Raw genomic sequence first — 17,570 nt, 5'->3', positions numbered from 1 at the left:
GTATCGGTATGTGTATATATAATAACAGGATTCACCCAAGAATAACAACTAGGCTTAGGATAGAGAGGATTCCTATGGATTCAACTGGCTAACCTAGATTCCTATGGATTCAACTGGCTAACCTAAGTTAAAGGTAAAACTCTATCGAATGGTAGAGATGATTCCTATGGATTCAACTGGCTAACCTAAGTTAAAGGTAAAACTCTATCGAATGGTTTATCGAATGGTAGAGAGGATTCCTATGGATTCAATTGGCTAACCTAAGTTAAAAGTAAAACTCTATCGAATGGTAGGCTTAGGATAGAGAGGATTCCTATGTATTTAACTGGCTAACTAGAGAGGATTCCTATGGATTCAACTGGCTAACCTAAGTTAAAGGTAAAACTCTATCGAATGGTAGGCTTAGGATAGAGAGGATTTCTATGGATTCAACTGGCTAACCTAAGTTAAAGGTAAAACTCTATCGAATGCTTCGGACACCAGCCCTCCCCTGGTCTGCCAAGCTAAGTTTGATCTTGAGCTCTATGATGTATCCTAACGTGGAGAGATGCAACGGACGGACATGGATGTCACCACCTGCCACCTACCTCACTTTTCGTGGAGCACACAACAAATGAAGGTAGCCTCTAACCTAGACATCACGTCTACGTTATCAATTACTACTCTAGCCTCGGCCAAGAACTACCTTCTTTATCCAAAATCTTAGTAAGTTAGTACTAGAGCACTCAGTTAGACACTAAGCGACGAACCTGCACCGATGAGAATACTTAAGTAAACTAATTAAATAACACAAGATCAGAGAGAGTGCCGACACTCCGGCACTCCTCCGAACTCCCTGGAGAGAACTCCAAACTTTGGGGCACTCCCTTCAGAGCTTCCCTCACTCTCTTCCCATTTCTAGCTCTACTAGAGAGTAGCCTAAATATCAAAGTGAGTTGTACTACACTTGAGTTGTGTGCGCTTGAGAGTGAGAGCTTCTCCTCCTTTTACAGTGTTGTAATGACGGCTTGGAAGTCGATTAAGCCCGGAACCACGCATAACCGCCGTCGGGGAGTCATCAGGAGCGTACACATGGAAGCAAATGACGAGAGAGTGCAAAGTTGGTTCAGTAGAGCTGGGAGTTCTATCGAACTTCTGGCCTACCTCTTGGGCACTCCTTTTGGCTGGGAGGCTACCTGGTGGGCCCCTAGCATATTGTACTTTGGCTGGGCTCAATTCTAAGTGGTTTTGATTGACATATGGGTTCTTCAATCCGTGTAAATGCGTCCTGATTGTCCGGAGGTATATTTTATCACATGGTGGGTGGTTTTCGTCCATAATTCACCTGCATACAAATATTCACAAAGACTTGCGGAAATGGTTAGTAATAGCCACTTTTGGCATTCCATTTTATATTATTTCATTTGCTTTTATGCAGGTTCTGACGGTTGAATTCGGTACTTAAGGATCGTCAATTGGTAGTGATGGCTGGGGAGAGGGATCCGTGAGGGGGCTCCACCTGAGACGGAGTGGCGGCCTCAAGGCGCAGCAATGGCTCACCCTCAAGATGGAGTGGCGAAGATGAGGTGACTACACCGACCGTGCATCCACTCACCCACGAAGTCTGTCACCGCCGTGAAGCACACCACCACCAACCCCATCGCTCCCTCGACCATCGCCGCAATCCCTTCTGCTCCCCATCTCCCTCGACGGCCTCCCCGCTACCCACTTTGACCGCCTCCCTGTCCCTTATCATCTCCCCAACCTACCCTCCCGCTTTTGCTCACGCGATTCAAGCAAAGAAAGAGATAGAACAGGCGATGTCAATGTGGCACTTCTCCCGCTTCCTTCTCCACGCTGCCACCACAACCGCAGCGTCTGCCTCCGCGTCCGCTTCGTCACGGCGGTGTCGGTGTTAGGGAAGCTCTAGCGGTGCTGGTATGCTTTGCTCCCAGCAGCTGTGGAGCCTACGACGGTGCCAGGAAGGATGGTGAGGTAGAGGTGATAGCGAAGGAGGCGAAGCAGCTGATGCGGCTGGCGAACATGCAAGGCCTAGGGACGGCGAAGTGAGGAGGCCGCTGCCGATGGTCCACTCCCGCTCCTTGCAAACGGCCGAAGAGAAGAGCAACGGGAAAAAGAGAAAGAAAGAGAAAAGTGAGAGAAAGGGAGGAGGAAGAAGAGGAGAGAGGATGATATGTGGGCCCCACATGTATGTGGGTCCCACAATTTTTCTTTGTGTGAATGACAAATGGGTCCCACATAGTTTTTTTTAATTCTAATGCCTCGTTGCTGCCACGTTGGACAAAGACCAGGTCAACACTGCCACGTAAGTGTCACGTCAGCAAAACAGTCTTCCAAAACCGCCGAGGGAGTAAAATTGCAGCAATTTCAATAGTTTGGGGTCGAGATATCCGGTTTTGTAATTCAGAGAAATGAATCAAATTCAATAGTTTAGGGAGTCAAAGTAGACTTATTCCTTCCCCAATCCATCTCAGGATCTCTACCGATCCATGGCGATGTCCGCAGCCGCCGCCGCCGCCTCCTCCTTCCCCAACTGGGTGATGCTGGAGCGATTCGTCTTCCGCAGGGACGACGACACCAGGGCTACAGTACTGAGGGTATCCGGTTCCGGATCCCACGGGATCCCCTTCACCATCGCCTTCCGCATCGCCGACCCTCCGGCGATCTCCCGCCTGTACGTGCGGTGGCCGCAGGGCCCGGACCCGGAGGAGATGGTGGCGTGCCCCCTCGTCGCCACCCACCGCAACCTCGTCCTCGTCTGCTTCTGCTACATCGTCGAGTCCCCCGCCGGCCCGGCTTGCCCGCAGGACTACTTCATCTTCACCGCGTCCGGCTCCGGCGACGGCGACGTCGACCACCACCCAGTTCCCTCGCCGCTACTCAAGGCCCTCCCCCCATGTACCTACCATGATGAGGGCGACGGCAACGACCTATCCATGTGGTATCCGTTGGAGTTCCGGTCCGTCGGCATCCTGTGCCGAGGCGAAGAGTTCGCCGTCGCCGAGCTGCAGGTCCTCAGAACCGCCAGTGGCAGAGTCAAAGCCAGGCTGTGCGTGCTCCGCTCGGCCATATCCTCCTCCAAAGACGAAGATGAAGCAGAAGATGGAGATCATGGAGGCGGCGGCCGGCGGCCGTGGGATATCATGGAGCTGCCGATCGTGTACGACGGCGACGAGGAGCGCTGCGACATCTTCTACTGGACCACCGACGCCGTGATCGCCTTCCAAGACCACCTCTGCTGGGTGGACTATGACCGAGGCATGCTCCTCTGCGACGTGCTGCGGACAAGCCCTAGAGTCGCCTTCCTCCGGTTTCCTCTGGACAGCTCGATCATCCCTACCGGCAGACGATCTCGCCGCAATTTCTCCCAGGTGTACCGCGGCGTGTCCGTCACCACCGCCGCCACCGGCGGCGCCGCCCTCAAGTTCGCCGACATCAGCCGGCACGACGGCAAGCTCCTGGGCTCCCTAGAACAAGGACGAGGAGGCTACACCATCACCTGCCACACTCTGAGGTCGACGTTAGGGGCGGCCGCCATTGATGACGAGTGGAGCTGGAGCAAAGACTTCGCGATCGCGTCCGACGAGATTCTTCGGTCCTTCGAGGGCGCCCCCGAGCTCGAGCCTCGTGAGGTTCTCCTGTTCCCTACCGTGAGCATGGACACGCCGAGCGTCATGCACTTCCTCACCTGCGACTACGACCGCATGATCAGGAAGATGTCGGTGGTGACCATTGACATAGCCAGCAAGATAGTGTTGTCGGTTGTTCCATATGTTAACGGGAAGGAGGACCTTTCCGGTGAGGATGCCGACATGGTCAGGGCGAAGTCGGGCTATCCCCAGTCCTTCCTCCCCTCAGAGTTTTCCAAGTACTTCAATTCAATCTAAGGGTGTGTTTAGTTCACGTCAAAATTGGAAGTTTGATTGAAATTGGAACGATGTGACGGAAAAGTTGAAAGTTTGTGTGTGTAGGAAAGTTTTGATGTGATGGAAAAGTTATAAGTTTGAAGAAAAAGTTGGGAACTAAACCATGCCTAAACATGGTATACATACACCTGCATCTTAATTAATTACCTGCTGGGTGTGCATCTGCAATTTAATTAGGCTAGAGCCTCAGCTTTTGATGCTAGGTAGGGCGACTGTGGTCTAGAAATGCTGTTGGTTTTGATGGTAAAAGCAATTGTATCCTGTTGAAATGATTAAGCAATTTAGGTTGTTTCTACATTATTGGTGGTGTCAGTGTTAGGACTAGGACGCCACTTTGATGTTCCACAAGAGAATTCCAGCCTTGTTTGGTGTCTTTGCATTGTCCACTGGAGTTAAGCATGTAGAATTGAAGTATGTCAGTTTTATTCTTATAGCATCAGTGCGTGGGCTAATTCAGTGATAGTGGCTCTTACAAGCATACACATAGCTATGTATTATGCTACTGCAGCCAAGCTCAATCCCTGATTCACATGCTACCCCATTCTTGCTAATGGATATTCAATATTCAAATTGGCTTCAATCTAAATGGAGAATAAATCAGAAGCCCTATAGACGGCACAATTCCTAGTTAAAAGTGATCACTACCATGTCACTACTAGTACAAGTATTTGGAAATACCGAAGTGATCATCGGTTCACATGTTTTAATTATGTAGCTATTTCAATCTACGTATCCGCATAATTGATACAGCTTCATACTGCATCATAATCATAATATTTGTTCCCTGTAGTGCTTGGTAAGCACCAACGTTATCAAAATAACTCAAGATATGGGTGAATCGATTTTGTAGATTTGCATAGCGTATCCAACTCACGTTTTGTACAAATCCATTTTATCATTGATACCATAACCATCTGTGGTACTGCTCTGATCGTTTCTAATTTGTATGAGAATCCTCAATATATGCAGGAAGAGGAAGAACCAGGGATGAGTGTTCTGAATTAGTGGTTTACAAAGTGCTAAATGTTTACTTTCATGTATTTATTTCTTGCGTCGCTATGAACTTGAATGTCACACTTCAGAACTCCTTGTAGTGCAGTACCAACTAGAAGCGCATTTTGTGGATCCATTTACACCTAATATGAAAAATGGCTAAATCATCGAGTAAACTGTGTTGCAAAATATATTTCTCCGTAGGTAAGCGGGGACAAAGGATCGTTTGGCTGCTTCAAACATCGCTACTGCTTGCTGTTCAGCAGCATCAGCACGCTCTTAGGCAACAGCTGCGTGCTTTTTTGCAAAAAAATTCCTATATGAAAGTTGTTTTAAAATATCATATTATTCCATATTTTAAGTTTAAAACAATTATATATATGATTCTGTTTCTATTTGAGCAAATATTTTTCGAATGGGGGAGGAATGTCTACCTCAGATTCAGCTAGCCACTACACGAAAGTGATCTATCGATAGAGCTGCTGGTTTGTCTCCATTTTGTTTTGCAAATAGGGAGGTTGTGTGATTAGAGCTTGATCTCACACTTCTTTTATTAGAGCAAAATCACTACCTAATTTGTTTTGCAATTTTACCTTTGGAGATTAGTCTGGTTGGTTTTAGAGGATTAGCCATGGGGATTAGTCTTCCTAGGTTTAGAGGATCAAATTGAGGGAATGATCCATTTGTTCACTGATTTGTTTATTTTTGGGTAACTGTCAGTAAAAAGATTGTATTATTGTTGTTTGATTCCACACAGCATGTAGCACGGCAATGATACATAGTTCCTCTGCTTCTCCTTAGTACAAGAATACAAGCAGCTAATCAAGGGATGCCCATGACACCTGATCTCCCTGGCTCTCTCGATCGATCCTGATTTTTCATGCATATGTATGCTAGATCATACAGATAAAGTTAGTTCTGTATGTTTCGTTTACTTCTGAAGATGGCTTACTTTTGTTCAATTTTTAACATAATAATAAATAATCTTCAGTTTTGGTTGTTTAGCATAATAGCATTTCACTTGAATTCACTTCAATTCAGTTTTGTTCAATGGAGATTAATAGCATTTAATTTTGTAAATTTACATGGATATATTTGTCTCTCCTACAAACACTACTTAACTAGTTTTGTCTTTGTATCTTTATATGATTATATTTTCTTTTATGATTTGCCTTCTTGCAAGCTGCAATTGTTTTCACAGCTTGCATCTCATGGTTTGCAGAATATATAGCCCACATTTCAGCTTCTCTAAATTTTATAGGTCCTGACATCTTCTCTGAATTTTTATCTTATAGTTTTCCATTTTTATTAATCATAATATAGAAACGAAGTTGTGAAGAATGGTCGTCAGTTCTAATTTATGGCTTTGTAGGTAGTTGGTGAAGAGTAACTAGTTTTGTCAGTTTTGTTAGCAATGAAGATACTAATAAGACAGTTTTGTTTGATACCAATTGTACTTAGTTTTGTGTAAATGGACAGTACCTCCTACTGATTAACCTACTAATTATACTTAGTTTTTGTGTAGTTTGTTAGCAAGCCTACTAACCTTGTTTTATTAGAATGCATTGTTTGTGATTTTCTCCTTTCACTATTCTCTTTGTTTTGGTCACCAAATTTAATTGATATAGTTATGTAACATTTTTGTGTTTTTTTTTCAAAAAAGTTGCAACAAAAAGGTTGTGTGTCCCATTCGTAGTTTTGGTATTTTGCCCGATGGTTGCTTTGTTGGTTAGCTCGACGGTTGATTACTGGATTAGCTGTCTTCGCTGGAGCATGTTCCCAACCGGAACAGTGCGTAAGAAAAACGAACGATCCATTAGCACGTGATTAAGCTATTTTTTTTAAAAAAGGACAATACGATTTTTTAAAGCAACTTTCGTATAGAAACCTTTTATAAAAAAAACACACTGTTTAGCAGTTTGAAAAGCGTGCGCGTGAAAAACGAGGGAGATGAGTTGGAAAACTTAGGGTAAGAACACAGAGTACTAAAAGCACACTCTTGTTCGTTTTGTGTGTAATATTCATGAGCTGCATTATTTTATCGTTTTGTTTATTTTGTTTTGTTTTGTTTTGTAAGCTAAAAGTACTTAGTTTTGTCACCACACTGTTAACTCATATCTATATCTATACTACTACTTAAAAAGACCGTAGTGGTGACGGTGATTTCAACCCTGTCGGACACGCGTAATACTAACCGTATGATCGTGAGATCCCACGCGCTCCCCTCCTACGCATCTGCCCCCATCACTGCATCGTGCTCCTCCTCCTCCTACATCGCCCCCATCACCAACCACCGACGTGCTCGTCTCCGTCGCTCCCCCTGCCCCATTCCCCACGCCGTCCAGTCCCCTGCCGCCACCGCCTCCGTCAAACCGCCGCTGGTGCAGGGAGGACTCCGGTTCCCGATCCAACCGACGACGCGCTCATCTCCTTCTGCTGGTGTGGGGAGGGCATTCACCATCACCGTCGCCAGCACTGGGAGGTGCCCGCGTCGTCACCCGTTCCCCACGCCGTCCAGTCCCCCGCTGCCACCGTCTCCATCGCCAACGCTGGGAGGTGCCCGCGTCGTTGCCCGTTCCCCCATGCCGTCCAATCCCCCGCTGCCACCACCTCCGTCGAACCATCGCTAGCGTAGGGAGGGCTCCGCGCGGCGGACTCTGAAAACGCCGCTGCCTTCTCCCTCCCTCGCGAAGGTCTTGTTGTCCCCACTGATTCGCCGCTGCGATGCAGTCCACTCCCCCGAACATGATCTCCATCATCGTCGCAATGCAAGCCTCCCTCTAAATTACATATCCACTCCTGCACCACCCCTCCACCTCCTCTCTCTACCAACCCCTAATCAGTCACCCTGCTGAAAAAACATTTAGCTGCTATTCAGTTTCAGAACTCACCGCTTTATTAATACATTTAGTTGTTTTTTTTATCAAACTACAAAGTTATTCCATGGCATGATGCATCTCAAGGCTTCCATAATTTACTTACCATGTGTTTTGACAAGCAATGGAGGTTTTTCGTCTGGCAAACCTTGAAAATTTGGGTTTGAAGGTAGGTAGAAATATGCATAAGCTTTCTAGCGGATGTTGGAAACTCAACAAATTTTGGTGCGTTGAAGAAAGAACCATTCTGTATAACATCCGTTGAGAATGACCAATTGACCAAATTATACTGTATTAACCAAAAAACCAAAATACCATAGTAATATTCTAGTATTATCCACAATGGTAGTAAGGTGGTGTTTGGGAAGGAGTGATTCCCAAAACACCACTAAAAGGCGGACTGACTTATCCTTAAAAAAACTAAACTGTTGCCTTATCCCTTCCTCCTGTTCCCCTCTGCCTGCCTTCACGGAGAACACGCCGCCGCACGCCCGCAAAGTTGTCGCTCCGCCGCCGGGTCCGGCGGCCACTTCCTCCCTCTCCCTGTGCATGCGCTCTCTTCCCCACCTTTACTTTACTTTAGCTGCTCCTCTGCCCAGTTGCCCACGACCTGACGACCCGGACATGGCGCAGGCTGAGGCGGGGACGACGACATCGCCGGCGGGTTGACGCAGAAAGGAGCGACCACCCGAGGGCTCTGCTGGATTTTCAGGTAGCTGAGCTGAGCTGAACTGAACCCCAATGCCCCGCGTTTGCGCCGCTCCTCGGGCGCCGCCGCCGCCGTGCCCGTGCCATGTCGGAGTAGGGCCGCTTCGGCCGAGGTGGCGCGCCTCCCGGCACGGCCCTCTCCGGGCGGCTGGCCAGGAGCAGCTCCTCACCGCCCTGCGCGAGCAGCCGGACCCCGACGCGGCGCTCCGGATGCTCAACGCGGCGCTGGCGCGGGACGACTTCGCGCCCGGCCCCGAGGTCTACGAGGAGATCATCCGCAAGCTCGGCGCGGTCGGGGCCCTCGACCTCATGAAGGTGCTCGTCGCGGAGATGCGGCGGGAGGGGCACCAGGTGAAATTGGGCGTAGTCCACTCCTTCTTGGACAGCTACGAGGGGCAGCAGCTGTTCGACGATGCCGTCGACCTGATTCTGAATCAACTCCAACCATTGTTTGGCATTCAGGCAGACGCCGTGGTGTACAATCACCTTCTCAATGTTCTTGTGGAGGGGAGCAAGATGAAACTCCTTGAATCAGTGTACTCGGAGATGGGTGCTAGGGGAATCAAGCCTGATGTTGTCACATTCAACACACTGATGAAGGCGTTGTGCCGAGCACATCAGGTCAGGACTGCAGTTCTCATGCTCGAGGAAATGTCTAGCAGTGGCGTGGCGCCTGACGAGACGACGTTTACCACCCTGATGCAAGGATTTGTTGAGGAGGGGAGCATCGAGGCTGCACTGAGGGTGAAAGCCAGGATGTTGGAAATGGGGTGCTCGGCGACAAAGGTGACGGTTAATGTTTTGATTAATGGGTACTGCAAGCTAGGGAGGGTGGAGGATGCTCTTGGGTATATACAGCAGGAGATTGCCGATGGGTTTGAGCCTGACCAGATCACATATAACACTTTTGTTAATGGTCTCTGCCAAAATGATCATGTCGGCCATGCCCTCAAAGTCATGGATGTGATGGTTCAGGAGGGCCATGATCCTGATGTTTTCACCTACAATATCGTTGTGAATTGCCTTTGTAAAAATGGACAGCTTGAAGAGGCAAAAGGAATTCTGAATCAGATGGTGGATCGGGGTTGTTTGCCTGACATTACCACATTCAACACTCTCATTGCTGCCTTATGCACGGGGAATCGACTTGAGGAAGCCTTGGACCTTGCACGTCAGGTTACAGTGAAGGGAGTCTCTCCAGATGTTTATACTTTCAATATTCTGATTAACGCGCTCTGCAAAGTAGGCGATCCTCATCTTGCACTTCGATTGTTTGAAGAGATGAAGAGCAGTGGATGCACCCCGGATGAAGTAACATACAATACTTTGATTGACAATCTTTGCTCACTTGGGAAGCTTGGTAAAGCATTGGATTTGTTAAAAGATATGGAGTCCACTGGTTGTCCTCGAAGTACAATTACATATAACACTATAATTGACGGGTTATGCAAGAAAATGAGAATAGAAGAAGCAGAAGAAGTTTTTGATCAAATGGATCTGCAAGGCATTTCGAGGAATGCAATCACATTCAATACTCTCATCGATGGTTTGTGCAAGGACAAAAAGATTGATGATGCTTTTGAGCTTATTAATCAAATGATAAGTGAAGGGTTGCAGCCTAACAATATCACTTACAATTCTATTCTAACTCATTATTGCAAGCAAGGTGACATAAAAAAGGCTGCGGATATTTTAGAAACTATGACTGCAAATGGATTTGAAGTGGATGTTGTTACGTACGGTACTCTGATTAACGGTCTATGCAAGGCTGGTAGGACACAGGTTGCTTTGAAGGTACTCAGAGGTATGCGGATAAAAGGGATGAGGCCTACTCCAAAAGCTTACAATCCTGTGCTCCAGTCTCTCTTCAGACGGAATAATATCAGAGATGCCCTGAGTCTTTTCAGGGAGATGGCAGAGGTTGGTGAGCCTCCTGATGCTTTGACATATAAGATTGTTTTTCGTGGGCTCTGTCGTGGTGGAGGGCCTATTAAAGAAGCTTTTGATTTCATGTTGGAGATGGTTGATAAGGGGTTCATACCAGAGTTCTCATCCTTCCGTATGCTAGCTGAAGGTCTATTAAACCTGGGTATGGATGATTACTTCATTAGAGCCATTGAAATAATCATGGAAAAGGTCGACCTCAGAGAGTCTGATGTTTCTGCAATAAGGGGATATCTCAAGATCCGCAAATTTTATGATGCATTAGCAACCTTTGGCCGTTTCCTGGAGATCAACAACCCTCAATGGAGTTACCGATGAAGCAGAATACATAACTGGGACAAATTACTTGAATAGTATTAGGGAAATCTCAAAGAGTGGATGGAATTTTTGCTGGTTGCTTAGGGGAATGAAAGTCTTAAATTGATTATAATAGGTGATTGTGTTCATTCCTCGGTAGGGATGAAGTCAGAGCATGAAGAAGCTCATCTTGGTGCAGAAACTTAGCTTATTGGAACAGAATCTAAGTGCTAGGTGCTGTCTGCTGCCAGATTAGTACCTAGCGCCTTAACGAACAGTGGCTGCAGATCCCATCCGCTTATTTTGATCAAATCTGATTCATTTTCTATTCCCTAATAAAAGCCTGATTCATCTTCATTGGATATGGTCGAACCTAAGGCTATCATGTACAGTTAGATCCCAACCCTTCGTTCTATGAGATGTTGTCCCATAGAAGAAATATCTTCTGAGTATATCCTAGTACTCTAAAATGTTCACTAATATGTTCAACTTAATTAGTTTTGTAACCTCCTAAAATAGTTCTATTAGTTTTGTAACCTTCTAAAATATGAATTAGTTTTGATCTGGCTGATCTTCCTTTGGTTAGGTACTACAAATTCTTAATTCAGACACATTTGGTTTTCTGAAAATTTCATCTATATTTGGTCAGGCTGGCATTTGAAGTTCTTATTTTAGTCATATACTTTAGTTTTTTACAATTTTCATTTGTTAAAGATGATAATTTATTTGTTAGCACAGAGCATGTTTAGAAATCTGAAATATTAAAACATGCATGTTCTCATGAAAATAAATGTTAGTTTTGTTTAAATTCCAATCCACATTTTTTAATCAATGTCAGAAATTACCATGCTTCACTTATTGACCTAGTATATGTATAGTATTTGATGGATCATGTTGATTTGGATTTGCTCTACTAACTTGTTCCTATTCCAAAAAAGATTTATATGCATCTTGTGTTCTAAAAATGCTACATGTGTCAGGTTGAAGGAAAATTCTAGCTATGTGGTGTCCTAATTTTGGTAGATGGTACCTAGTAATAGATAACAATTCTGTTTTATAGTGATGAGTAAATTTGACTAAATCGAGTCTAGAAAGTGATATAATTTTCTGGAGAAGTCTTTCTTGGTGATTTGGGAAAGGGCCATTACCTATACTGATATGAAATCTGGAACTAGAAAGATCTGAACATCAATGTTCTAAAGTTTTTTGTCTGAATTTCTTGTGCAGAATATGAAGGAAGGTGGATCTGGAATAGGTATTTACATGTCCTGTTCAGATTCCTGCAATCTGATAAACTACTGCAATCCAATAAACTCTTGATCTATTGTTTTCTGGATTTTTTTTTTGGGTGTAGAGTATTAGGAAGGTATTTGCTTTGTTACAGGGGTTGGTTGGATGTTCAGAAAACCAAAATCTGAATACACTAACACATTAGCCAGTGTTTTATTTTAGTTTATGTTATTCTGACCACAACACCAGCAGCTTCAATTGGTAGTAGAACACACTCTGATGCAAGTGGTAGGTGTACAACAGATAATTTGCCGTGAATGCTACTTAATTCAACCATTTTTTTTCCATACAGTGCTATACAATGGCACACAAACATCCTTCAGTTGGACTCAAATTTGTTTCAGCTTTGCTATTTTACAGTCACCTGCAGTTTTTTCTAATCCATCAGTCGATTTTGTTGGCAGTAGATTCTGCTTCAAGATCTGTGCACGCAGTGGAGGCACATTTGGTTACAGGCTGCTTCACCAGACCCGTTAACCCATGGGCCATGGATGCTCCCCTAGTAGCATATGTTGTTTTTTCCACCAACTGCCTCTTGTAAATCAAGATGCTCCCCTCTCCACATTTGCTGCAGACTTCCTCCCCGTGGATCTGAGACGAACTCCGGCGACCGGCGGCGTCTACGAGCCAGCGTTCACCAATTTCTCGGGTATATGAGCCGTCATCTATGTGCATCTGCTACTTTTTTTTTTTTGGCTGATTGGACGGGTTGAGAAGGAGGTGTTTGGGGGGAAGAGAGCAGAATAATCCCATTGCGAAACAAGCTTTGTTATTTAGTTATACAGAGTGAAGGAAGAAGCATTATGGTAGAAGAGTAATCTTGATGGAAAATTAATTAACAATTTATAATATATATATGACCAAACATCTTTAAAGTTATAGGAATTTGACATGATGTTGTGTGCTGTATGAAAAACTAATATTAAGCTAGTATCAAAGATCATGTGCTATGAAAAATAAATAATAGTTTGACCATAATTGTATATGGTGCTCTGAAACAACATGATAAGGAAAAGACATGTGTGGTATTTAGGAAGATGAAAGAGCAAGATGTGAAGCCAGGTGATTTTCAGGGAGATATGGTTCAAATTTTAAATCTCGGGAATCAGATGGTTGTTGATGGAATGCACTGACAAAATTCTCAACCACCCAGACCTGTCACAGCTACTTTCACTAATCAGCACACCCCTGTATCCCAAACCTAACAAAGAATGAATCAATAGATAGTTTCAATTCCACCAGCAAGTATCCAAGAAAAAGATGTATATGTATCCCAGTTTGTAGGAGATAGAACTGGAATCAGAGAACCTGAAATGCATTGCCCTATCACTTGCATTTCAGGTTTTCTGATGGTCAGCACCAATGCCTGTCACTTGCTAACCATCAGAGATTGCTAACAAAAAAGCTCTATATCTATCTCAGTTTGGTTGCACTGCACATCTAAGCATTTTAATGTATATTTCCAAAGGCTTATCAGATTAGCCATGAACATTGTACCATCATATGATAATGCTGCATGGTACAGCATCACCTTTAAATTCCTTGTACAACATTTCATTCCAAAGCTTGAATGCGTTGTTTATATAGCACCCTATCTTACAGAGCTGAGGTACTATAAACCATTTTGCAAACAATTATAAATGAATTCCAAGAAAGGAAGCGATTAAACGATGCAACTGTGACATTTTTTTGGGATAGGTTGGAGCTGCCAGATTTTTACTGTGATTAAAATGCAGCACCTAAGGATGATTTATAACAGATGCAATATTGTTGTAGAAAATAATCAGGAAAGTGGAGCTATGTTATTCTAGAAGATAAGAAAGGAAAATTAAAGCAAAATAGCACTATTCAACAGGATTGAGTAAGATCAGAGATCTATAAAGCTTATGTTGCTAGACATGAATCTAACTGGGAAAAAGCATGTCTCCCAGATTAGCAACAAACATTTATCCCAGCTTAATACATTTCTATTTTTCCATAACAATAGTAATGTAGGTCATCCCAGATTAGCAACAATAGTTGGCTCAGAGCTATCTCTTGCATATTTTTATGCCATATCTTTACCCTGAAAATAAGGAGCATAGGAAAGCAGTAGACATCCAGAGTAATAATAATTAAGAGTTATAGGATTCCAACCATAAGTGCTTGGTCATAGTCTGGATTCCAGTTTCATGTAAAGCAAAAGGATTCTAGGAAGCAAACGCCATATATGACAGCAGCTATTTACATTAGTGGCCATAATTCAGAGGTTCTAAACAAATGGCGTTGCTTCTAAGGGTGGATGTGCATACTGGTGACATCCTGGACATATAACCAAAAGGGACAGTAATGTGCTGCATGTTGTTTCCTTCTTCATCCGCTAGATAAAGAGCAAAGAAAAGTATGGATTAGCAAATATGTATTGAGCTATGTGTCCTATGATATATAGAATTGAGATGATTGTTTATGTACTGACCTTTTCTTATGTTTCTGCTGACTGTCATCTTTGACTAGTTTCTTAGCAGCGAGGTTGAGGCTGAGGCTGCAGGCCTGCTTTTGTTCAGGATACAGTTAGATTATATTTTTGCTAGAATAGAAAGTTGTTGTAACTGAGGAATGATGGAAAAAATATACCTTTTTTAGGGAATGCTTTTGGTAGGCGGTGATGGGGATGCTGATGGACTATCTTCTGCTGCTATTGCTAGTGCCTTTGCCTTGTAGGATAGTTTATGTTGTCAGTGTTTATAGTTTTTGCTGAAAGCAGGGATAAGTATTAATTACCTTGTCCTGAGTAGCAGAAGATAGCTCAACAGAAGATGCAATCTGCGGAGGTTCTCCCTTAATTTTTGTCCCAGTTGTTGCCTGACCATTGAAAGAAAATGCAAAGCTATATTACATGTGATGCAGTGATAAAATAGTTATTGTGTAGATAGCGATGTTAGAATAGAAACCTTAGGATCAGGTGAGAATGAGATCTGTTTATCTTGAGCTGGCTTGGGAGAGACTGATAGGACATAGCTTTTCTTGGTTGGTGCTGGTGCATTAGCTTTGCTAGTTGGTGTCTGATCTGAAGCAGAACTGACAGTATACCTTGTTGGTGTCGATGGACTATCCTTTGGTAACATACTTTCTGTCGTTTGTGCTTCTATCTTTGATCCTGTACTGGCTTCACTTGCTGCTGGTGCTAGCTGGAGAGAGCTGCTTGAGTCTGCTGGCATAATTGCTAATGTCTGTTGTGAACTGCTTGGTGAGATAGGCAGTAGGCCCTGCACTTCAGCACTGGATGAGATAATGCTGTTAACCTGTAAGGTTTCTTGATTTTTCATAATAGTATCTTGTGTGAAGCTGATGTTCCAGATAAAGCTTTGGTTGAAAAGAGCCACAATCTCGTCTGGAATATATTCACTGTCAGGTGGATTTTGGTCAATGAGTCTCAACCGGTTTGCGTACGAGGCGTTGTGCTATTCTCCCAAAGAGGATAAATGTAGCTTGAGCAGTATCATCAGCAGCGATCAACACAACCTTGTATCTACATGCAGAATAGAAATAGTTACAGCAGTTTTGATAACTGCGAAATAAGCATGGAGGAAATTGTGCCAGCATAATTCTTACCTTGGCACTGGTATGCCTACATTGGAGCAGCTGGTGCATTTATAGGTGGAACCATATGGTTTTGAGGTCTTGTAGCATATGTCACATGAATTATACCACCAGGAGCTGTTGCTTGATATGCCTTTAATAGTCACTCTGACTATAAAACGTGCTCGCTGTAAAGAAATATGATTTTATCATTTTTGTCAAATAAGAAAGGGCAAGATTGCAGTAACAAAGCCTGAGGTGGCACAGACCGCATGTTTGTGTGGGTTGAGAGCAAGGATTTGTGCTATGGTTTTTTCTTCTGGAATATCCTGGTTAAACCCTGTGGTAGCAGTTTCAACCCACTTGATAGGTTGAAAGTTTGCGCTAAAGCTACAGAAAGAAGATATCTTAAATAATAATGTATCGTAGGGAAAGTGTATATGTAAATGGATGATTGTGTAAGCATTAAAACAATAACATAAGCTTGTGGTGTCACCTTTCTTTTAACTCAAGCACTTTAGGCATATCAAGGTTAATGTACCATCTGCATGGTGAACTTCCATTTAAAGTTAGTCCTGTATAGAATTGTATTAATAAATTTGTACTGCAGATTCACAGAAGGCATGAAAAGATATAGGTACAAATTTATAGAGATATACCTATCCCTTTGTAGTTCTTGACAACTGTTCCAACGAAAATAATAACCTGAGGTTTCTTTTGACCAGCATTGTATATTTCTTCTGCATTGAAGGCAGTCGCAGTATTTCCCCATAGTGTGATAGGCAGTGTAGAATTGCTAGTTTTATAAAATGATTATAAATTTTTGGTATCAATATTAGTAACTTGTTATAATAGTTAGTGTGGATAATGTAAGGTAAAGGCAGTTTATAACAAAAGAAATTTTCAGTCTATATTGTAGCTTACCTTGCATCCCAAATCTGCATTGTTCTTTTCAAAGTTTCTGTGTTTCTTGATTTTGGGCGTAGAGTGTCTGTTGCACCAATTTCAGTTATGACACCCATAATATCTGGTTAAAGAGAAGATATATGTAAACAATAAACCACTAATGTATAAGAAGTAAACATAGGAAGACAAAAGGGATAAAGAGGTTATACCAACATAGAAAGCATTTTTGTCCACAAGAGACGGGGCGTCTTGAAAAGGTGTCAATGAAAAAGTTATGGCAGGAAAATCATCAGAGGCATCAATGCATTCTTCTAAGGTTGTCCATTTAGTGAATGAGATCATCAAAGGGTTCGTAACTGGCCTATATGTTCTGTTTGCATATCTGACAGAGAAGGAGTCAAAGTAGTAAACCTTCCCTTCCTGTAGAAGAGTCCTAAGGTTAATCATGGTAGGTGGATAGATTTGAACATGGATGCTATTGCCCTGCATATTGTGTATATAAAGCACCTTGTTAGTACCATGTTTGTATGTAAGTATTAATAAAGAAGAAATGAGTGTTAATTAGACTATAACCTTTTCATCCAGCAAGACAAGATCAGTGTGGTAGATCTTTGTTTCATCATTCAGATCATGGTAGTCCCATTGCCTAGATACCCTCGCTTTGATCCGTTTATCAGTGTCCCCATACATAAGGTCTGAAATAAGCACGTACGCCATTGGAAGGTTGCAAATAGATATTGAAGATATTTAGTTTATGTAAATATGAAGCATCACTGTAATGAACTAAGCAAGTGAGAAAACAGCACATAGAAATCTAGTAGCCTATTGGTGCAGCAGTGATACAGCATATACTACATGTGAGTACAATATATTTACTCCAAAATTTATATACAAAAGCCATTGCAATTAGCTGAGGAGGGAAAGCATGCTACGCATGGAGCGGCGAAGCCTGCAATAGGAAATAATGCCCAATGTGACACCAAGAATGTAGGTAAATATAGAGATAAAATATATGCAATGTGGCAGTGAGGTCACACCGCTTCCATTGTAGCAGAAAGTATCTCAGTATAAA

General features: G+C 43.4%; 3 protein-coding genes and 1 long non-coding RNA gene across 5 annotated transcripts; 2 read left to right on the top strand and 2 right to left on the bottom strand.

Moving 5' to 3' along the window:
- Positions 1 to 2,489: 2,489 nt before the first annotated feature.
- LOC127765847 (uncharacterized) lies at positions 2,490 to 3,887 on the top strand. Its single transcript, XM_052290806.1, has one exon. It carries the CDS (start codon positions 2,490 to 2,492, stop codon positions 3,885 to 3,887), a length of 1,398 nt encoding a protein of 465 aa, XP_052146766.1.
- A 4,322-nt stretch (positions 3,888 to 8,209) lies between these two features.
- Positions 8,210 to 12,909, top strand: LOC127766168 (pentatricopeptide repeat-containing protein At3g53700, chloroplastic-like). The gene is made up of 2 exons (XM_052291238.1): positions 8,210 to 8,340; positions 8,429 to 12,909. Exon 2 carries the CDS (start codon positions 8,537 to 8,539, stop codon positions 10,763 to 10,765), a length of 2,229 nt encoding a protein of 742 aa, XP_052147198.1. The 5' UTR covers positions 8,210 to 8,340; positions 8,429 to 8,536; the 3' UTR covers positions 10,766 to 12,909.
- A 1,335-nt stretch (positions 12,910 to 14,244) lies between these two features.
- Positions 14,245 to 14,944, bottom strand: LOC127766170 (uncharacterized). 2 transcript variants are annotated; one of them, XR_008016209.1, is made up of 4 exons: positions 14,795 to 14,944; positions 14,648 to 14,727; positions 14,490 to 14,566; positions 14,245 to 14,393 (listed from the first exon to the last, which is right to left on the bottom strand). It is a non-coding gene; the product is annotated as an uncharacterized LOC127766170 (long non-coding RNA). The 2 variants fall into 2 exon arrangements; XR_008016208.1 differs by having other exon boundaries at positions 14,490 to 14,563.
- Positions 14,945 to 16,093: 1,149 nt separating this feature from the next.
- LOC127766169 (replication protein A 70 kDa DNA-binding subunit D-like) lies at positions 16,094 to 17,215 on the bottom strand. The gene is made up of 4 exons (XM_052291239.1): positions 17,072 to 17,215; positions 16,708 to 16,981; positions 16,517 to 16,619; positions 16,094 to 16,388 (listed from the first exon to the last, which is right to left on the bottom strand). Exons 1-4 carry the CDS (start codon positions 17,213 to 17,215, stop codon positions 16,238 to 16,240), a joined length of 672 nt encoding a protein of 223 aa, XP_052147199.1. The 3' UTR covers positions 16,094 to 16,237.
- Positions 17,216 to 17,570: the final 355 nt, after the last annotated feature.

This window comes from Oryza glaberrima, chromosome 3 (genome assembly GCF_000147395.1).
Source record: "Oryza glaberrima chromosome 3, OglaRS2, whole genome shotgun sequence".
NCBI classification, from domain to species: Eukaryota; Viridiplantae; Streptophyta; class Magnoliopsida; order Poales; family Poaceae; genus Oryza; species Oryza glaberrima.
Note: the sequence above shows the minus strand (reverse complement) of the source record. Positions and strands in the feature narration are given on the sequence as shown.